Source organism: Schistocerca nitens, chromosome 1 (genome assembly GCF_023898315.1).
Source record: "Schistocerca nitens isolate TAMUIC-IGC-003100 chromosome 1, iqSchNite1.1, whole genome shotgun sequence".
NCBI classification, from domain to species: Eukaryota; Metazoa; Arthropoda; class Insecta; order Orthoptera; family Acrididae; genus Schistocerca; species Schistocerca nitens.
In genome coordinates, this window is record NC_064614.1 from 240,287,741 (window position 1) to 240,311,315 (window position 23,575).

The following is a 23,575-nucleotide window of genomic DNA, read 5'->3' on the forward strand; positions in this document are numbered from 1 at the left end:
AATCTTCTTAGAACTTCCTTGGCATCCTTGGCCGCTACGCTCTTCGTCACCTTTCCGCTTGTTGCCTGCCTCTGGAGCTTCGAATTTACCCTGTGTTGCAGGATCCTTATAGGGCTTCATTCGGAAAACGTGGACCGTATCTCTGATCTTTCGTCCTCTTGTGTCGAGGTCGAAATCTTCAATTTCATAAGTAACGTCAGGCAACTGTTTTACAACCTTATAAGGTCCAAAGTAGCGCCTGAGGAGCTTCTCAGAGATACCAACCTTCCGAACAGGAGTGAAGATCCAGACGAGGTCGCCAGGCTGGTAGACAACAGGGCGGTGTCTCGCGTCATACCTTCGGCGATCGTTTTCTTGAGCCTGCAGCGTGCGGAGTTGAGCTAACTGCCGAGCTTCCTCAGCTCTGGTTAACACCTGGCCGATGTAGTCGTCGTCCACGTCATCAGGATGTAACGGAAATACAGTGTCCATCGTCGTCGTCGCCTCACGCCCATGCACCAGGAAAAAGGGCGTAAATCCCGCGGTGTCTTGTTTGGCGGTATTGTAGGCAAACGTCACGAAAGGTAGCACCTCATTCCAGTTGCTCTGCTCAACATTGACGATAACATGTCGGCCAAGGCCTTATTAAGGCGTTCAGTAAGCCCGTTAGTTTGCGGATGTTAGGCAGTCGTCATGTGATGAGTAATGTTGCACCGACAGTTTATCTCTGTCACAAGATTCGACTGAAAAATTTTCCCTCGATCCGTAATTAACGACCTTGGGGCACAATGTCTTCGACGATGAATTTGGCTACCTCGATTGCTTCGACTGTTTTCATGGCTTTTGTAATGGCATAGCGTGTCAGATAATCAATGCAAACAATAATCCATCTATTGCCACTAGCAGACGTTGGAAATCGTCCGAGGAGGTCAATCCCAACACGCTGGAAAGGCGTTTCGGCTGGTGGAATTGGTATGAGTCGGCCAGGTGGTTTCTGAGGAACTGCCTTTCTCCTCTGGCACTCTCGACAGTGCGACACATAGTGACGGACACTCCTAAATAAACCTGGCCAGAAAAATCTCTTGCGGGTCCTATCGTATGTATTAATAAATCCTAAATGTCCGGCCTTAGGTGTGTCACGAAATTCCTGTAAAACATCTAAGCGCATGTGTTTAGGAATCACTGGTAGCCACCTCATTACAAACGGATCAAAGTTTTTCTTGCTAAGTGACTCATTAACTACCTTTAATTGTCCTTTCACATCCTATGACCGATTTAAGGCAAGCATAATTTGAGATATCACGGCGGTCTTCTTCTGCTCAGCAGAGGGAATCTGGAGTGCAGCCAGACAGTCGCTATCTTCATCAACGTCTTGATGGTCTTGCACAGGGTTTCTTGAGAGAGTCGGCATCTTGGTGTTTTTTTCCACTTTTGTAAACTGTGGTAATGTCATACTCTTGAAGACGTGGTGCCCACCTGGCGAGTCGTCCTGTTTGATACTTAAGACCTGTCAACCAACAAAGTGACTAATGGTCTGCAACAACTGCGAATGGTCTTCCATAGAGATACTTTAGAAGTTTTCACATGGCCCAGATCACAGCAAGACATCCTATTTCTGTAGTTGAGTTGTTTCTCTTGGCTTTTGTAAGTGTCCTAGAAACATAGCAACTTCTCTTTTCCATCCGAAATTCGCACCAGAACAGCACCAATCCCATACCCATTGGCATCTGTGTGTAGTTCTGTAGGCGCTCTCTCATCGTACAGACCAAGTACTGGGTCAATCGTCAGAGCTTTTCCCAATACATCGAAAGAATCTTGTTGAGCACCACCCCAGATAATTTTAGCATCGACTTTTAACAACTCTTGGAGTGGCCTGGCTTTGATGCAAAAGTCTTTCACAAAACAACGGTAATAAGAACATAATCAGAAGAAGCTTCTCACATCTGCAATACTTTTACGAATAGGAAATTCCGTTATAGATCTCACTTTTTCTGGGTCTGGCCGCACACCTTCGTTTGACACAAGGTGTCCAAGTATTTTGATTTCTTTTGCTCCAAAGAGACACTTTCTTGGATTAAGTTTCAGTCGGCCTTGTTGGAGAGACTTAAGAACGGCACTCAGTCTTTTTATGTGTTCCTCAAATGTCTCTGAGAAAACTATAATGTCATCTAAATAACAAAGAAAAATCGTCCACTTCAGGTGACAGAAGATTATCCATCATCCGTTCAAAAGTTGCTGGTGCATTACACAAACCAAACGACATTACTTTAAACTCATACAGGCCCTCAGGGGTGATGAATGCAGTTTCCTCACGATCAGCCTCATCCACTTTGATTTTCAAGTATCCCGAGTAGATGTCCATGGTTGAGAAAAACTTAGCCCCCTTCAGACAATGTAGTGTATCGTCAATTCATGGAAGAGGGTAAACGTCCTTTTTAGTTATCTTATCAAGCTTTCTGTAATCAACACAAAAGCGCCAACTGCCATCCTTCCTGACGAGGACCACTGGTGACGAGCATGGGCTCTGCGAAGGGTGAATGATGTCATTCTTCATCGTTTTCTCTACCTCATCGCGAATTATTCGACGTTGCGTTGCTGACACACGTTATGCTCTCTGGCTTATTGGTTGATGGTCTCCAGTGCTAATCCGATGCTTCACCGTCGATTTGTCTAATTTGCTCTCCACCTGTGGACTGAAGCATTCAGAGAACTCTTGAAGAATGGCAAGTAGCTTCTTCTGTTGTTCCTTAGTGAGATCTGGTGATAGTCGAGCTAGAAGATCTTGTCTCGTAATGGTAACGCCAATTTCGCCCACAGACTTGGCATCGGAGGTTTCTATGATGCTCAGCTGCTCTGCAGTTAACGACTCAGCGTTTGTTCTTTACATGAATGATGGAAGGATCTGTTGTTCGCGGCGACAGTTAACTATCCACAATTCACCGAATCCGTTCTTACACTAGACGACAGAGGCTGGGATGACCAATTTATTCCTCAGTGGTATGCTTCTCTTACATTCCACTACAAGATCCATGGGTTGATGCATGACATGACATATGATACAGTACTTACCTTTCTAGCGCTGACTGCAGGAATGACCACTTCATCCAGCACACATAGTCTCCACATAATCGGATGCACATCTTCCTGTCCACAGTATCTCATCTCGTCTAGCATAATCTTCGAGCGACGACAATCTATAATTGCCTGAGAAGTTTTCGAAAAGTCCCATCTGAGAATGACGTCAGGACTACACTCTTGTAAGACTATGAATTCTAAGGGCTGTGTATGGCCACTTACACGAATGACACATCTTCCTGTATGTTTCACAAATTTCCCATTAGCCACCTTCAGCAGAGATGTTTTGCTATCGACGAATACAATTTTCTATAACTGGCGGTGGGACTTCTCCGAAATGATTGAATATGGTGCCCCAGAGTCCACAAGATCTTGGGCTGGTCCGCCATCGATGAGGATAACGACGCAGTTTCCTATCATTTTTGTAGCGATCGATGGCGGAAGATTTTTCTTTTCGGCGACCTCATCTCCAAAGAAGGTCGCACACTTTAGTTTTCCAGGTTGCGGCGGCTAGGTGATCGGTTGGAGCTCTAAACGATGATGGAGACCTAGATCGGCGTGTTGTGGAGCGTCCTCTCCAGCGGCTAGCTTGTGGTGATGGTGACCTGCGTCGTCCGGTACCCACATCTTTTTGTTCATCTTCTTCGTCCCGGAGTTGGCGGCGGCTAAGATCGGTCTGCTGTCTGCTGGCGCAGGCGTCATCAAATATCCGCCGCCTTCCTCGACAATAGCGCACTGCATGTCCCGGTCGTCCGCAGTGGAAACATACTGGTTGGGTCCTCCAGACGTCAGTCTTCCTTGGGGTCCAAACAGGTTCTTCATGCGGCATTGTAGGAACGTAACTCCGCCTGGGTCTCGAGCTTTTCACCGTTTTAAAGGGAAATGAAAGACGAGAGATTGGGTTCAATGTCTGTTCCACTTCCTCTCTTATAACCTCTTGAAGCGTCTCGGTTTTTTGCTCGCCGTACAATCCAAGTGCCTTCTGAACTTCCTCTCACACTATCTGACGAAGAACACCTGTGAAATCTGTTGCTTCCTCCATCACAGACATCGATACGACGTTTGGAAGCCGTTCAAACTCCTTGCATGTAATTCGTTTTTGGTGTCTTGTCTCGATATAATGGCACCATTTTATGAAGTCGTCTGCTGTCTAAACCTCCTTCAGGAATAGGGCTTGATACACGTCGTGAGCAACACCCTTCATGAGATGTGTAACCTTATCTTCCTCCTTCATTCTAGGATCCACTATTTTACACCGGTCCAAGATGTCTTGAATGAAGGATGCTGTAATTTCTCCTGTACGCTGTGCCCTGCACCTTAATTTATCTTCAGCCTTGCACTTCTGTTGTTATGTGTTGCCTAAATACTTGCGCAGTTCCGCCTGGAATACTTCGCAGCTTGTGAACTTCTCCTCGTTGTTCTCATACCATTGCTTGGCGGTGCCCTCCAAGTAGAAAAATACGTTAGCCAAACACACGGTGCCATCCGATTTGTTAAATTTGGCTTTACGCTCAGATACCTTCAGCCACTTGTTTGGATCTTTGCCATCATCAACAGAGAACCCGGAAGGATGTCTCATGAGGTGGCACACAGTTGCTGTCATCGTAACGACCTCTTCTTCTGTCTCCGGTAGATTGCGATCTGTTGAATATGGCTCGAACTGGGGATTCTCGCCACGTAAACGGCGGCTCTGTCGTGGCCTGATGGGACCCACTGTGTCGTCGGTAACGTGCGCTATCACAAGTTCCAATACCCGGCGCCTCCACCAGAATAAAGTCACGTAGAAGAAGGTGTAAATTAACTTCACTTATCGAAGGTTTACTCAGCACTTGCACACACAAGAGCGTGGAGCGAACTGCCTCCGGCCAGAACCCATGCGGTATACTCGTATATACAGTTACAGAAAATTCCAGTAAAATTATTCTTGACATTTGTGGATACTTCTAGAATGTACTCGAACCGAATATAGAAATTAGAATTTTACAGTTCAGGAGAGTTTTGAACTCATGACTCTCCATGCGATAGTCTAGTATCATAACCACAACACCACGGTGACTATGCTATACACGATCTTCTGCGACAACATAATTTCACCTTCAATTTTAATTCCACTCTGGAACGCTTCTTTTATTTCGATCATTGTTTCTTCGATATGTAGACTGAGCAGTAGGGGTGTAATACTACAGCCCTGTCTTACGCTCTTTTTAATCCGAACACTTCGTTCTTAGTCTTCCACTCTTATTATTCCCTCTTGGTTTCTGTATGTGTTGTGTATTACCCATCTATCCCCATAGCTTATGCCTATTTATCTTAGAATTTCGAACATCTTGCACCATTTGACACTTACGAACACTTTTTCCGGCTCAACAGTTCCTATGAACGTGTCTTGATTTTTCTTTAGTCTTGCTTTCATTATCAACCCAAATGTCAGAACTGCCTCTTTTGTGCCACACTGATCGGCATCTAACAAATCCTCAATTTTTTTTCCATTTTTCTTTATATTATTTTTGTCAGCAACTTGGATGCATGAGCTGTTAAGCTGATTGTGCATAATTCTCGCACTTGTCGGCTCTTGCAATCTTCAGAATTGTGTGGATGATATTTTTCCGAAAGTCTGATGGTATATCGCCAGACTCGTACATTCTACACCACAACGTGAATAGTCGTTTTGCTGTCACTTCCACCAATGATTTTAGAAATACTGATGGAATGTTATGTAACCCTCCTGCCTTATTTTATCTTAAGTTTTTATTTTAAATTTTGATTCTAATGCCGGATCCCATATCTCCTCTATATCGACTTCTGTTTCTTCTTCTATCACATCATACAAATTTCCCTTTCATGGAGGCCCTCAGTGTACTATTTCCACCTGTCCGCTTTCTCCTCGGCATTTTACAATGGGATTCCCGTTGCAGTCTTAATATTACCACCCTCGCTTTTATTTCCTAAAATGTTGTTTTCACTTTCCTATATGTTGAGTCAGTTCTTCCGACAATCATTTCTTTTTCGATCTCTTCACCCGTTTCATGCAGACATTTCGTCTTAGCTTCCCTGCACTTCCTATTTATTTCATTCCTCAGCGACTAGTATTTTTGTAATCCTGAATTTCTCAGATCGTTTTTGAACTTCCTTCTTACATCGATCAGCTGAAACATTTCTTGTGTTACCATGGTTTCTCCGCAGTTACCGTCTTTGTACCTACATTTTTCTTTCCCATTTCTGTGATTGCTCTTTTTAGAGATGCTGACTCCTCTTCAACTGAACCACCTACTGAACTGTTCCTTATTGCCGTATCTACTGCGTTACAGAACTTCAAGCCTATCTCTCCATTCCTTATTACTTGCGTATCCCACTTCTTTGCGTATTGATTCTTCTTGACTAATCTCTTGAACTCCAGCGTACTCTTTATCACTACTAAATTGTGATCTGAGTCCGTATCTGCTATACTGATCAATCCAGTTCAATATCCTCATGCACTTTCCCTATCTCTGCATCTTCGGGTTGGGACGTCGGCATGTATACCTGAACTACCGTTGTCGTTGTTGGTTTGCTGTCAATTCTGATGGGAACAACCCTATCACTGAATTATTTACAGTAATGCACTCTCTGCCCTACCTTCCTTTTTATAACGTTCTACCTTTCTCTGCTGCTGCCGTTATTTCCCTATAGTCATCTGATCAGAAATCCTTATTTTCGTTCCATTTCACTTCACTAACGCCCACTACATCTAGTTTGAGCCTTTGCATTATCCTTTTCAGATTTTCCAGCTTCCCTGTCACGTTTCCGCGTCCCGACTGGTAGGACGTTATCCTTTCGTTGATGATTGAGTTTTGTTCTCATAGTCACCTCCCCCTTGGCAGTACCTCCCCCTTGGCAGTCCCTTCCCAGGTATCCGAAGGGGTGAGGGGGTGAGGGGGGTGTAGTCCGGGATCTTTCACCAATGGAGAGATCACCATAGCATCTTTTCAGTTACAGGTCACATATCTCGTGGATACACATTATCTGTTTTTAAAACAGTGCTTTTCATTGCCTTCTATATCCTCATGCCGTTGATAATTGCTGATTCTTCCACCTGGGCAGTTTCCCACCCCAGGGGCAAGAGAGTGTCTGAACCTCTGTCGGCTTCTCTGCCCTCTTTGACAGGGCCGTTTGGAGAATGAGGATGACTGGAAATCTTCGGTCGCCAGTGCTGATGAATTTTATTCAAAGTCTAAACGGTGGAGGGGTTCTAACCCGGAATCGAGGACGTTTTCATTACTACTCAAAGACGGTACCCCTATACATCGGATGCACTTTGTATGTTGACACTTAAATGAAAATAGCTGTGTAGAGCTTGCTTTATAGTGACTTACATGTACAGCTCGGCGGCGTTGACGTATAGGCGTAATCGGGACAGGGCGCCTGCTGTACTGTCTGTGGAGCGGCCGCCCTCCAGCACTGCCAACCGTCCCATGTGTGAGGGCATCGTCCTTCCCCACCTGGAAGCAGATATTGTGTTGTTTAACCCTTTCCTGTCGTTACGTTCCGCTCTTTTGTCCTACGAAGTTCAGCTTTTCCTTTGCTACCTGAAACAGATTCTCTGTTATCTTCAATGTAAGAGACAGATCGGAGAGAGAATCAGACACATAAAATAATTATTTAACCACTCATTCTAATACCTTTAAATGAGTGAAATAAGGATACAAGATTAAAAGTGGTGAAAAGCCATGAAAAATGAGACAAAAGTCAAAACTAGTAAGAATCTAATTGCTAAATGGATTCATTTTATGCTCAGTATACCACGACCGGGAGCTGGAAAGATAAAATATCAATAGTCACATTAAGCTTGTGATCTAAAATGACCTGCAGAAGCCCCAATAGTACCTTATCATACAAAATACACTGATGAGCCAAAACATTATGGTCACCCGAAAAAGCAGTGATTCTGCGTGGCAAATATTCGACAAGCCATTGGTAGGTTTCCGGAGATGTGGAGGTATGCCAGCCCCAGATCGAATCCGCCCAGCGGTTTAACAATGAGGGGTCGGAGTGCCGGCCAGCTTGGGTGTGGTTTTAGCCCGTTTCCCACGTCACACTAGGTAAATACCGGACTGTTTCCCACGTTTCACCTCAGATACACGTTACGCAAACATTTAGATGACTTTCTCACACCTGCACACAGAATTTCCTCTACACACAGACAGGTGGGTACACTGATTCTGCCCTGGGAGCTGAATAGGAGACTGGTGACCTTAGCTGTTTGGACTCCTTAAATACACTACTGGCCATTAAAATTGTTACACCACGAAGATGACGTGCTACAGACGCGAAATTTAACCGACAGGAAGAAGATGCTGTGATATGCAAATGATTAGCTTTTCAGAGCATTCACACAGGGTTGGCGCCGGTGGCGGCACCTACAATGTGCTGACATGAGGAAAGTTTCCAACCGAATCCTCATACACAAACAGCAGCTGACCGGCGTTGCCTGGTGAAACGTTGTTATGATGCCTTATGTAAGGAGGAGAAAAGCGTACCATCACGTTTCCGAGTTTGATAAAAGTCGAATTGTAGCCTATCGCGATTGCGGTTTATCTTATCGCGACATTGCTGCTCTCGTTGGTAGAGATCCAAACACTGTTGGCAGAATATGGAATCGGTGGCTTCAGGAGGGTAATACGGAACGCCGTGTTGGATCCCAACAGCGTCGTATCACTAGCAGTTGAGATGACAGGCATCTTATCCGCATGGCTGTAACGGATCGTGCAGCCACGTCTCGATCCCTGAGTCAACAGATGGGGACGTTTGCAAGACATCAACCATCTACACGAACCGTTCGACGACGTTTGCAGCAGCATGGACTATCAGCTCGGAGACCGTGGCTGCGGTTACCCTTGACGCTGCATCACAGACAGGAGCGCCTGCGATGGTGTACTCAACGACGAACCTGGGTGCACGAATGGCAAAACGTCATTTTTTCGGATGAATCCAAGTTATGTTTACAGCATCATGATGGTCGCATCCGTGTTTGGCGACATCGCGGTGAACGCACATTAGAAGCGTGTATTCGTCATCACCATACTGGCGTATAACCCGGCGTGATGGTATGGGGTGTCATTGGCTACACATCTCGGTCACCTCTTGTTGGCATTGATGGCACTTTGAACAGTGGACGTTACATTTCAGATGTGTTACGACCCGTGGCTCTACCCTTCATTCGATCCCTGCAAAACCCTACATTTCAGCAGGATAATGCACGACCGCATGTTGCAGGTCCTGTAAGGGCCTTTCTGGATACAGAGAATGTTCGACTGCTGCCATGGCCAGCACATTCTCCAGATCTCTCACCAACTGAAAACGTCTGGTCAATGGTGGCCGAGCAACTGGCTCGTCACAATACGCCAGTCACTACTCTTGGTGAACTGTGGTATCGTGTTGAAGCTGCATGGGCAGCTGTACCTGTACACGCCAACAAAGCTCTGTTTGACTCAATGCCCAGGCGTATCAAGCCCGTTATTACGGCCAGAGGTGGTTGTTCTGGGTACTGATTTCTCAGGATCTATGCACCCAAATCGCGTGAAAACGTAATCACATGTCAGTTCTAGTATAATATATTTGTCCAATGAATACCCGTTTATCATCTGCCTTTCTTCTTGGAGTAGCAATTTTAATGGCCAGTAGTGTATTTATTAAGCATCAGTGTCTACTCACAGGTCCCGCAATTCCCGTAAATGATGGGCAGGTGATTTGAGGGTATGGAGCTGGATGCAGTAGCTTCCCAGATGGGTTCCATTGCGTTCAGATCATTTAAATTTCGTAGCTCAAGACGTCAACGTCATTTGACTGTCATGTTCCCCAAACCACTGCAGCGCCAATCAGGCCTTGTAACATGGAGAGTTATCCTGCTGGAAGATGCTATCGATAGTGAGAAAGACATCAAACATGAAGGGATGCAGTAGGTCTGCAGTAACGTTCTCGATGTCTACAGCTGTCATTGTACCTTTGATTACTATGACTGATTCTATAAAAACCATGGTGAATGTCCATCATAGCATAACACAGCTCCAACCAGTCTGCATCCGTGGTGTGTTGCATGTTCCGAGCAGCTGTTCAACTGGACGACAGCGTATCTGGACTCAACCATCGGCTCGGTATAACAAGAAACGTGATTCACCAGATAAAGCGACACATTTCTATTGAGCCAAGGAGCAAACACGATGATTCTGTAGGCACTGCAGTCGTAATTGACGATGTTGTTTGGTCAACATGCGAACGTGCAGCGGTCTTCTGCTGTGGTACTCCGTGTTCAACAATATGCACTGAATGGTGTGCTTTGAAGCAGTAGTATTTGCACGAGTATTGTACTCTGTCGTCAGATCTGCCACAGAGAGCCGCGTATCCTGCTGTGCAGAGTGGGAAAGCCTGCGAATTCCAAGTTTTGTATTCAGTTCATCCATTACACTGGGAAGATGCGGTCGAGGAACATTCAAGAAATACGCGACACTAGTCCTGTCAGTATTGGAAACCTATTTCTTTGAGACACAAATACTTTTCTGAAAAGGAATAAGCTATTACCTTTAGTGATAGTGCACAATGACTAAACAGAAAACGTTCCGTCCTGGTCTTCCCAGTTGAACGGTGTACATTTAGATTCGACAGTTAACGTATTAAGCTCCATTTCATTTGGCGTGGCGTCTTCAGTACCACATAACTCTGGTAAAGAGCCAACTATGCACACCAAGTTTTCCACAGAATTATAAACAACGTTGTCTGCTAAAGCACAAACTGCGACTACCCGTTACTTAATGAGTAGTATGGGGATTAAATGAGATATACTTGATCAGGTAGACTTTTATTATGTGAGTTATTACTTCATACTGGAATTAATAACGATTTGCAATTAGTACACTGAAAAAAGAATTAGACACATTCCTTAAATAATTATATGTTAAAGTGAAAAGCACGATAGACTTCAGGACATAGGTACATTCTTATCCAACACTTACCCTGATCAGAAACGGCGTTTGCACAACATGCCTCTGCTGCCCTATAACAGCTCACCCAGTTGTCAAAGAAACGGTCTTCAACAAATGAGGCTGCTATCATCTTACTAGCTCTTGGGTCGTCTGGATTGAAGAATACTGGGACTGTTTTGTTTGCCTGAAACATTGGCACATCACATTGAAAGTTATTGAAAATACAAGATATATCAAAGATTAAACAGTATGCAGACCAGCTGGAATAGATAGTAAATGTTTTAAGTATTGGATCTAAGAGGGTGGCATAATGAGGTTTCAGCTTGCTCATCACGTGAACTATACATAATGGAATTGTACTAGTGCAAGTGGAAGGAGACTGTCACCTTTAACAGGTTAAGCTGCATAACTGCCATCAGAACGATCCTCCATTTATAGTTAATACCTTTTCCAAACTATTGTTACTGTACAGTTGAAGGTGATGTCCTGAATTTTTATTAAAGTATGTAAAGTATAGAAAACAAAGGGAGATCTTAAAATTGTGGATTACTTCTCATTTCGATTAGTTCTAAGCTATTTGAACTATCAAATTTTTTAATGTACTTACAAGTTCATTAGATTTTATAAAATTGTTATATATATATATATATATATATATATATATATATATATATATATATATATATAAAATAAAATTGTTACACACACAGATATATATATATATATATATATATATATATATATATATATATATATATATATATATATATATATATAAAATCTGTGTGTGTGTGTGTGTCTCTGAGGTCAAACCCCTGGATCGATTTCAACCAAATTTGGCACAGAATCAACGGATTTCATGAGCATCAGTGCTGTGATATTTATAACATCCTAGCTCCAACAGGAACAGCGATATGGGAAAAACGCGTTTTCCCACTTCCTGGCATATAGGCTGGCCTGCATGACAGGCATGGTGTGTGGTCCTGCCGAATCAACCTGATTTGCAGTGCAGCCCACACATCAGTGATAGGAAACGGTTCTGCAGGCCTTGATATGTAAGCTGCTCTGCATGACAGGTGTGTTGTGTTGAAGTAGTATCAGTCTGCTTCATCGACCTGCCTTGGTTCAAAAATGGCTCTGAGCACTATGGGACTTAACATCTATGGTCGTCAGTCCCCTAGAACTTAGAATTACTTAAACCTAACTAACCTAAGGACATCACACAAAACCCAGTCATCACGAGGCAGAGAAAATCCCTGACCCCGCCGGGAATCAAACCCGGGAACCCAAGTGTGGGAAGCGAGAACGCTACTGCACGACCACGAGCTGCGGACGACCTGCCTTGCATAGCGCCTGTACATCAGAGTTAAATAAATGATTTTCAAGTCCTTGGTATATAGCCTGCCATGCATGACAGGCATGTTGTGGTAGTTGTACTGACTGCTTTATTGAACTGTGTTGCAGAGGCTAAATGTGATAATGAGTTTAGATGGGAACAGGTTGAGACTGATAGAGAAAAGGATAGATAGAGTGAGATGGAGGAGGAAATTGACAGAGAGGAGCGAGGAGGTGGAGATGGATGAAGTAGATGGAAGGTATAGAGAATTGGTGGACAGGTGGAAAAAAGAAGAGGGAAGGCTGAGCTGGAGAAAGAGAGAGGGAGGTTGATATGGTCAGAGGGGGTGGGGGGTGGGGGGGGAGGAGGATATGATGAGAGACTAGGGGGTAGAGTATATGAATAAAGAAAGGGGGAGGTGGAAATTAAGAGACAGAGAGATTGGGAAGGAGAAGGTAGACAGATAGCAGTGGAAGGATGAGATGGACAGACAAAGAGAGGAAGAGGTGGAAAGAGAGAAGGGGAAGAGGAAACGTGTTCATTATATGTGACAAATGTATAAGAGGCCAAAGCCTTGGGGAAAAGACAAGTGTATCTACACTGGTGTCCAAAAACAACAAACAGAAATTTTTCAATGTTGCGTTTATTTTTCCACAAAATAGTGTAAACAGGTGATCCTAAAGTAGAAACATTGTAAATAATACAGAACGTAATCAACTGCAACATGAATAACGGTAGACAAAAATGTTCTTTTTTTTCGATTTAACTCATTTGAATACACGTTGTGACAACTGCTTAATGTGCTCAGTATGGGGTGTGACCACCTCTTGCACCAATACAGAACTGACAACGATGGGACGTGCTGTGAATAATGTCATCAGTCTCATGTTGAGGTAATAACACCCATTCTTCTTGCAGCGCTGCTCAAAAGTCTTGGAGAGTGGTCGGTGGATGCTGACATGATACAAACTGTCTCCCTAGTGCATCCCAGACATGCTCTATGGGATTCAAATCGAGAGAGCGAGCAGGCCACTACATCCGTGTAATATCCTCCGTGTCCAAAAAACATCAACCACCTGTGCTCTATGAGGTCGAGCATTATCACCCATCAATACGAAGTCTGGGCCCACAGCACCTCACAACAAACTCGCATGAGATCCCAAGATCTCCTCACAGTACCTGGCAGCAGTTAAATCTTGCTGATTAACCCATTCAATTCCATGTAGAAGGTTTCGAGTGGTCAACATAATCCCTGGCCACATAATTAGGGGTCCTCCTCTACATCGGTCTCTTTCCACAATGTTTGGGTTCCGAAATCGTGTTCCAAGTGCCCTCCGGAGGCGAATCCGTCAAGAATCACTCTCCAGACCAAATCAGGACTCATCGGTAGAAAGAGCATTGGCCCACTGTTCGACTGTCCAGTTGGCATGTTGACTTCTCCATTCTAGACGATCCCTTCCATGAACACACGCCAGAGGTAAACAGATAGCAGGTATCCAACAATAAATGCCACTCTACTGAAGCCTTCTGTAGACCGTTTGCCTCGATGCAACACGTCCAGCGGATGCTTCGAGGTCAGATGCCAGTTACAGTGCAGCAATAAGGCGGTACCGTCTTGCACTTACAGTCAAATAACGGCCCTCACTTTATGATGTCAAGTGGTGAGCCTTGTCCTGACCTCTGAGATAAAGCTTAAGTCTCTATAAAATGTCACCTTATCCGAGAAATGAGAGAACTACTCATATTAAGCCACAGGACCACATCAGTTTGCGACTCTCCTGCTTTCATCCTTCCCATGGCCCTTCACAGCAGAGAGTCTGTAGGCGCCTTCTCTCTGCCATACTGCACCGTCTGTGATTGTGTGTGGATGTGGGACTACCATGAAAACACTACCCTGCTTGACAAGTGCTCTGACGTCATCGTTGGCGTGGTTGCCCACTGATCGGAATGTCATCTTCCGTGCAGAACACGATCGTAATGACATCTTTGACAGTTTGTATGATTATATCCTGAATTAGTCACAGGATGGGGAAATAGCAGTTTTCTGCTTTAATTTTGGACACCAATGTATATAAAGTAACTTCACTTTAATACTGTCTCACAGTTATGACTGTTGTACTCAGTTTTATACGAAATGCTGAAAGTAGTTTGAAATGAAATGAATAAATAAACATCTGCTTCATAACATAACCTTCGCTTCAGATTACAATGTCATGAATTGTCACCTGCCTACGCTCTTGTTTCTCAGAGAAGAATAGGGGCCCCTCCAGACAAAATACTTTATTATCCCATAAATACTAAAGTATGCTGGTAAAAGTGGTGTTCATTGTATAGCCATGATGTGGTTTCTCCTCTGTAGTCATCTGCTTTTTATTCTTTTCTTTCTTTCCATCTCATTTTAGTAATAACTGTTCCATTCAACGTATATTATCCAGTTTATCACAAAAGGGAATTATGTAAAAATTCATTCTCAGAATCCTGTCTTAAAATAATCGCTTGAGCATTCTTAACTCATCTACAGATACAATTGGGGCATTGGTAAATTCAGCATACTTTATTTCTTCCAGACGGCTTTGCCATACCTGGAATCAGCATGCACCTTTTTGTTGTTTTGACATCTGCCTGATGCAAACATTATTTATTTCTTTTTACTCACCCAGTAATGTTTTGACATCTATATGGCATCTTCTGTGGCTCAAATTTATTTCTGTAAAGTATAATACCAAGTTTACAATAATTTAAAGAGAATACCCTTTTTCTTATGGGTGAGGCAGAATACATCAAGAGAACAGAAGAATTTATAGAAGAGATCATTAAAATAATCAGTGCTCTCACCATGAGAACCAAAGAAACATAAAGAAACTTCCAAAAATCCTCAAAATTACAATCACGAAAACTGGAGCCAAATACATGACACAAATGAATCCCAAAGCACCCAACCTCAATAGTTTACCAAAGATACATACTGTCCAATTTTACCAGTAGTTAACTTCAGAAATGCACCATCTTACCACTTAGCCAGATACGCACTAGAAATGGGTAGTTCGCGAGCGAAAGGGTGCAAAAGGAACGGTTCACCAAGGTGAACGAAAGGACCAAGGAACGAATTCCAAGGAACGATCGGTTCATAGTTCACTACGGTCGCGGCGGTCTACTTATAGTTCCCAGGAACGAGGAACGATCGGTTCATAGTTCACTTCGGTCGCGGCGGTCTAATTATAGTTCCCGGGAACGAGGAACGATTGGTTCATAGTTCACTAGTTCACTTCGGTCGCGGCGGTCACTTCGGCAGTTCTCGTTCCAGTCTCGGTCGCGTGCTCGTCTCAGTCTCGGTCTCCCTCGGCCGCACTCGTCGTTCTTCGCATGACCACCTGTCTCAGTTCCACTGCCGACTGCTCCTAGTTAGTTCAGTATCCAGTTGTTCGTTTCGTTCACTGCGCTCGCCTATTTTACATGTGTTCCAAACTGTTCTTGCACTTGGTTCTGGCTATTCAGCGTCCAAGATCGGTAATCAAAAAGTATTTTATAGTTACGTAAATTACATAAAAATTACGTTGTATGTAATAGGTACGTCTTTTCAGGTAACAAAAGGACATATCAGCTCACTTCATTATATCGATGAACAGCAGAAGACATACTTATAACAAGGCAAGTTTTTTTTGTTATTCATATATTTTTTGGTTTCATCGACTTGATTTAGCAGCTAACTTTCAATAATTTGCTTAATTTTTAGTGTAAGAAAATTCATATAAAACGATTTTCGTGTATCTTTCATGTACAAAACATTACATTTAGGAAGGCTCTAATTATTTTTAAGTTTGGTTGTTTCCAATTTGCATTACCTGCTAGTTTGGTTTCTCTGAAAAAAAAAAAAAGAAGTGGGTTGTGGGTCATTTTGGCTCAGTAGGAAAAGCGGCGCCTCTCCATTTGAAAAGACATAGAATGCCATAAAATCGTATTTACTTATTATCTCAAAAACATTTGTTCAGAAGGAGCTTTCAAACCAAAAACTTTATTACTGCGAACTTAATTATTATTAGGTGCCGAGTTCGAGTCTCGGTAGGGCACACAGTTTTAATCTGCCAGGAAGTTTCATATCAGCGCACACTCCGCTGCAGAGTGAAAATCTCATTCTTAATTATTATTATTATTGCTGCATTAACTTTAATAATGCAACATAAAAACCTAATTTTTGCTAAGCGTGTGGCGCAAGTATGAGAAAACCACATTTTATTTTATGCTTCCATAAAGTCTCTACTTCGCCTACAAACTCAGAGACAACGTGAAATATATATATAGGGTGTAAACGATTATTGTTTCAACATAGCATAGCTATGTAGTGGAAGTCGAAACGAAGATTTTTATACAAGACACTTGTGGTCTATTAAGTTGGGAAACAGCCACCAACAGGTTTACAAGACTACAAGAGCCATAGCCCATGCGCGTCGCGTGAGATTTTCATGTTCTCTTCTCCAGCTCTCTACACATCGTCATAGATTGCTTCGCAATTGTTGCTTGCATTAGCTTGTTATTTCTTCACTGCCTAATTATTACATGTTCGTTTGTTGTATCTGCTCGTAACGGGCAACACATCGTCCGTAATTGGCGAGCAGTCTGTACTAGGGGCCGGTTTTCCGTGCGCCACCCTATATTACACTCCTGGAAATGGAAAAAAGAACACATTGACACCGGTGTGTCAGACCCACCATACTTGCTCCGGACACTGCGAGAGGGCTGTACAAGCAATGATCACACGCACGGCACAGCGGACACACCAGGAACCGCGGTGTTGGCCGTCGAATGGCGCTAGCTGCGCAGCATTTGTGCACCGCCGCCGTCAGTGTCAGCCAGTTTGCCGTGGCATACGGAGCTCCATCGCAGTCTTTAACACTGGTAGCATGCCACGACAGCGTGGACGTAACCGTATGTGCAGTTGACGGACTTTGAGCGAGGGCGTATAGTGGGCATGCGGGAGGCCGGGTGGACGTACCGCCGAATTGCTCAACACGTGGGGCGTGAGGTCTCCACAGTACATCGATGTTGTCGCCAGTGGTCGGCGGAAGGTGCACGCGCCCGTCGACCTGGGACCGGACCGCAGCGACGCACGGATGCACGCCAAGACCGTAGGATCCTACGCAGTGCCGTAGGGGACCGCACCGCCACTTCCCAGCAAATTAGGGACACTGTTGCTCCTGGGGTATCGGCGAGGACCATTCGCAACCGTCTCCATGAAGCTGGGCTACGGTCCCGCACACCGTTAGGCCGTCTTCCGCTCACGCCCCAACATCGTGCAGCCCGCCTCCAGTGGTGTCGCGACAGGCGTGAATGGAGGGACGAATGGAGGCGTGTCGTCTTCAGCGATGAGAGTCGCTTCTGCCTTGGTGCCAATGATGGTCGTATGCGTGTTTGGCGCCGTGCAGGTGAGCGCCACAATCGGGACTGCATACGACCGAGGCACACAGGGCCAACACCCGGCATCATGGTGTGGGGAGCGATCTCCTACACTGGCCGTACACCACTGGTGATCGTCGAGGGGACACTGAATAGTGCACGGTACATCCAAACCGTCATCGAACCCATCGTTCTACCATTCCTAGACCGGCAAGGGAACGTGCTGTTCCAACAGAACAATGCACGTCCGCATGTATCCCGTGCCACCCAACGTGCTCTAGAAGGTGTAAGTCAACTACCCTGGCCAGCAAGATCTCCGGATCTGTCCCCCATTGAGCATGTTTGGGACTGGATGAAGCGTCGTCTCACGCGGTCTGCACGTCCAGCACGAACGCTGGTCCAACTGAGGCGCCAGGTGGAAATGGCATGGCAAGCCGTTCCACAGGACTACATCCAGCATCTCTACGATCGTCTCCATGGGAGAATAGCAACCTGCATTGCTGCGAAAGGTGGATATACACTGTACTAGTGCCGACATTGTGCATGCTCTGTTGCCTGTGTCTATGTGCCTGTGGTTCTGTCAGTGTGATCATGTGATGTATCTGACCCCAGGAATGTGTCAATAAAGTTTCCCCTTCCTGGGACTATGAATTCACGGTGTTCTTATTTCAATTTCCAGGAGTGTATTTCCCTACGACCAGCCACACAAGGCTACGGTTGGCTAAACGAGAGGTTCTACAGAATCACAGAAATTACTTCTAAAAGTGTGTAAGAATTCTTTAATGAATAGAAACTCTATACTCCAGGGTGGAGGCAAGTGACCCCTCTTGGTGCCCTCCATCCTTCAGTAACCTACACCACTAGTTTTCAGTTTTTCATAAGAACCATATACCAAGCACAAATTAAGGGTGAACGAGTAAAAATGAACGGTTCCCAAAAAAGAACGATCAGCAGTGAACTAGTTCCCAAGGATGAACGAGTTTGCCCATCTCTAATACACACATACTGTGCTAAAAAAATTGTACACATTCACAAACAACAGAAACTAACAAATCACCAACAGACTGATGGAAAAGATAAAAGACATAAAAGTACCTTAAACACGAAACTGATATCTTTTGACATCACATCCATGTACACAAAAATGTCAGTAGGAGGAACAATCAGCACTGTTAAAGAACAACTGAGAAATAAGAGCACACAACAAATGCACACATAGATGAAACTGAGCTATCCTAAAGATCATAACAGAATAGAATTACTTCACTTTCAAGAAGTAGTTATATCTTTAAAAAGATGACCTAACAATTAGCTCACCAATAAATGGTATACTTGCGAACGTATTTCCGAACCACACTGAAAACAAAATATTCAAAGAAATTATATATCTAAAATAATACAATATTATATACCGGTAGCAGTACGTGGACAACATCATTTTCTTGATAGACGAAACAGACTGGGTTTTCCAAATAACCCAAATTTTAAATCGGAAACACGAAAAACATTAAGCAGAGCTTCAAAACTGGGTCAGAGGATACACATTTTATCTATCTGGTGTAGTGATTACTTTCTGATTTGATTCAACAAATGTTTGCCCATCTGAGATACTCGAATCATGAATCTGTAATTCGCGCCACGTCTTGTTTCCTGACCCGCCCAGCCAGTTGCGTTAGGGATGATCTCGAGGAACAGGAAGAAGTTTAATGTTCCTTCATTAGCGACGAAGCACAAGCTCGGATTAGGGAAGGGTAGAGAAGAAAATCGGGCGTTTCGTTTCGAAGGAACCACCCTGAATTTGCCTTAAAAGATTCAGGGAAATCACGGAAAACCTTAATCGGGATGATTGAACGTGAGTTTGAACAGTCGTCCTCCCGAATGAGAGTCCAGTGTGGTAGCCACTACGCTACCCCGCTCGATGGGCTGATCTCGAGCTGGCGCTTGGATAGGGGGCGCGATTGGTGGCATTCGTGGCGCTGCGGGCGCCACTCCGATCGTGGATGAGACAGCGCGAGACGAGAGCAAGATGAACTGACCAGCGGAAAGAGCTAGAAACAGTTGGGTACTGGAGTTGCGAGCGGCTGCGCGCAGCAGACTTCATTCCGGTGGCAGCACTGGAAGACCGCCCTGAGTTGTCTTGTGCATTGCAATCCACTGTTTGTGATTCCGTGCGCACTGTAAGCACGGCCGTCCATGCTGTACAGTGGTTCTTCAAGTTGGCGCTCCAAGGAGCTTCTTTACTGGACCTCTCTAAAGATCAGCATGGGGCCGGCCGCTGTGTGGACACAAACAGTCCAGTGGGGCAGTTGATGTCCGTTCCTGGTCGAGAGGACGGCGATTTCACTGGCTATGCGAACAAGGGCTTCAGATTACAAAAGCAGCAATAACCGTGTGCTTTAATGGCCGACAGCAGTATTTAGGCCAGTCGAGTGATGCGACATAGTATGTAGTGAACAGTACAGGCTGTACACTGAGTGCATCGTATGGTCGGCAATATTATACAGAGTGGTCCATTGATAGTGACTGGGCCAAATATCTCACGAAATAAGCATCAAACGAAAAAACTACAAAGAAAAAATGGTTCAAATGGCTCTGAGCACTATGGGACTTAACTTCTAAGTTTGTCAGTCCCCTAGAACTTAGAACTACTTAAACCTAACTAACCTAAGTACATCACACACATCCATGCCCGACGCAGGACTCGAACCTGCGATCGTAGCGGTCGCGTGGTTCCAGACTGTAGCGCCTAGAACCGCTCGGCCACCCGGCTGGCCACTACAAAGAACGAAACTCGTCTAGCTTGAAGGGGGAAACCAGATGGCGCTATGGTTGGCCTGCTAGATGCCGCTGCCATAGGTCAAACGTACTACACGAATATGTAATAAAAATGGAGGTTTCTATTTTTAAAAAAACGCAGCTGATATCCGTTTGACCTATGGCAGCGCCGGCCGATGGTGGCCGAGCGGTTCTAGGCGCTTCAGTCTGGAACCACGCGACCGCTACGGTCGCAGGTTCGAATCCTGCCTCGGGCATGGATGTGTGTGATGTCCTTAGGTTAGTTAGGTTTAAGCAGTTCTAAGTTCTAGGGGACTGATGACCTGAGATGTTAAGTCCCATAGTGCTCAGAGCCATTTGAACCATTTTTTGAATCTATGGCAGCGCCATCTAGCGGGCCAACTGTAGCGCCATCTGGTTTCCCCTTCAAGCTAATCAAGTTTCGTTCTTTGTAGTTTTTTCGGTTGACGCTTATTTTGTGAGATATTTGGCCCGGTCACGATCAATGGACCACCCTGTATATGGAAGGTCTACGGTTATAGTGCGGCATGTTATAGTTGTTATCTGGTGGCATACTAGCCATGCAGATGTTTACTCGAAGCGAGAGCTATATTTACTGTGTCTACGTAGCCCAAAACCGGATTTCGTATACAATTTCCCAATACTGCTTTTGGTTGGTCCATCTAAACACTCCAAAATCGATTCTGGAAATCCGCTTCTTGCCACCGGTTTTCCATTTCCACAATCGGTTTTCGCTACCATGTAAACGCACAACCGTTTTTAAAAAGAGCTTGGGCTGTCAGGTTACGATATGTTTTTAAAAAAAAATTCGGCTCATGTAGACGGTGTGACTTTTTGCACAGCGAATGAGAAGTAGAAATATTACACTGAGCATGAAGCTGCCTACTTCTAATACAGTATTTTAATGAAGAGAATTGCGATTGTGGCGAATAAATCAGAAACTGGAACAGATGATTTCCAGACGCCATATTTTACCGGGCCAGCAAATCTGCTTCACGCCTTAACATGTAAACGCGACAGCGAAAAACAGTTTCCGAAATTCGGGTGTCGCATGTAAACGTAGTGACTGTTAGTCTGCAGTCTGTCGTGACCGTTGTCACTGAAGTTAAAAATCTTCTGAGTTGTTAGGCCACGTCATAGTTCTTCTAAACGGTCAACATATCGACCGCTGTGCTGGGATCTTCTTCAGGTTCTTGTGGTGTCCACTGTTGTTTTAAATTAACAGCGGACAGCAAAAGATCCTGAAGAAGATCCCAGCAGAGGGATCGAAACGTCGATTGTGCAGAAGATATATGACGAAGCCTAATAGCCCAGAAGAATTTAACTTCAGAGAGCTGTATTGATTTGGTTATTCGGTTATTTACTGATTTTGTTTAATCCACTGTATCGAAAATCATCTTGTTATTTTACCGCGTGAGACTGAACTGTTTTGTACGTCATACTGTAGAGAAAATTGTATTCGAAATTTTCGTAGATAGCCCTGTAGATGATATACGCTTGACATTGCCAAGTTAGAGGGCGATCCAGATTAATGTAGAAACAGAAGTACAACTCCAAACAGCCAAGATCGCTAGTGTACAGTATTTATTGTTATGACCGGTTTCAGCAGACTACGTTGGTATCATCAAATCTTCTGCAGTACATTTCACTGAATCTCGACCAAATGCATGTTATACCGTATCATACCACAGAACGATATTTCATGAACATGAAAGCAATAGTATATCAGGAAGTCAAGCATAAAATAAGTATTCCATAAAACGATGTCTTTGTCTGCTGGTCCACGAACATCAGCTTATATAATCACTGGAATATGTAGGTTGTTTTATGTAATTGTCATTTAATGCTTGACTTGCTGATAAACTATTGTTCTATAATGTTACACGGTATAGGATTTATTTGGTTAAGATTAAGTGAAATGTACTGTAGATGGTATACCGCCAGTGGTATACATTCTACCCACCACTTCCCCAGTGATTTTATAAATTACGATGGAGTGATATCTAACCCTACTGCCTTATTTGACCTTAAGCCGTCCAAAGCTCTTTTAAAATCTGATTCGATACTGGATCACCTATCTAATCCCTGTCGACTTCTGTTTCTACTTCTGTTACGTCATCAGACAAGTGTCCCTCTTCTAGAGGACTTCAATGTACTCTTTCCACCTATCCGCTGTCTCCTCTGCATTTAGCAATGGAATTCCAATTGCAATATTAATTTTGGCGTCATTGCTTTCAATTTCATCGAGAGTTGTTTTGACTTCTCTATATGCTGAGGCAATCCTTCCGACGATCATTTCTTTTCCGATTTCTTCACATTGTTCATTTTGCCTTAGCTTCCCTGCACTTCTTGTTTATTACATTCCTAAGTGAGTCGTATCGCTGTATTCCTGAATTTCCTTGAACATTTTTGTACTGCACTCTTCCATCGATCAACTAAAATATTTCTTCTGTTACCCATCTTTTCTTCGCAGTTACCTTCTTCGTACCTATTTTTTTCCTTCCAGCTTCTGAGACTGCCCTTTTTAGAGATGTCCAGTCTCCTGACTATGAGCTATTCCTTATCGTAGTATCTATAGCCTCACAGAATTTCAAGAGTACGTCTTCATTCCTTTGCACTTCCATATCCAACTTCTATGTGCATTGTTTTACTGACTATCCTCTTAAACATCAGCCTACTCTTCATCACTACTAAATTCTGATCTGGGTCTGTATTTGCTCCTGGAGACATCTTACAATTCAAAATCTGATTTCCGAATCTCTGCCGCACCAACATGTAACCTAATGAAATTTTCCTGTATCTTCCTGCCTTTTCTAAGTAAACCTCCTCCTCTTGTGGTTCTTGAACAGAGTATTCGCTATTACTAGCTGGAAGTTATACCTGCTATCAGGCCCATATTTTGTCATACCTCTTTCTTCTGCCCCTTCGCCTACACCGCTCTCCAGTCATCCACGAATGTTGTATTTTCATCTCCCTTTGCGCACTAAATTACCCGTTCAGTATCCCCACATGCTTTCTCTTTCTCTTCATCTTCTTCTTGTGA

The 23,575-nt window shown here is 44.1% G+C and overlaps 1 protein-coding gene across 2 annotated transcripts in view; it reads right to left on the reverse strand.

Moving 5' to 3' along the window:
- The window catches only part of LOC126235224 (calcitonin gene-related peptide type 1 receptor-like), a 302,741-nt gene that overhangs the window by 105,477 nt on the left and 173,689 nt on the right, over positions 1 to 23,575 (reverse strand). For both annotated transcript variants that reach the window (XM_049943963.1, XM_049943956.1), the window contains 2 exons: positions 11,040 to 11,193; positions 7,407 to 7,532 (listed from right to left, as the gene is read on the reverse strand). In XM_049943963.1, coding sequence (XP_049799920.1) covers positions 7,407 to 7,532; positions 11,040 to 11,193 — 280 coding nt within the window. The remainder of the gene's footprint in view (positions 1 to 7,406; positions 7,533 to 11,039; positions 11,194 to 23,575) is intronic.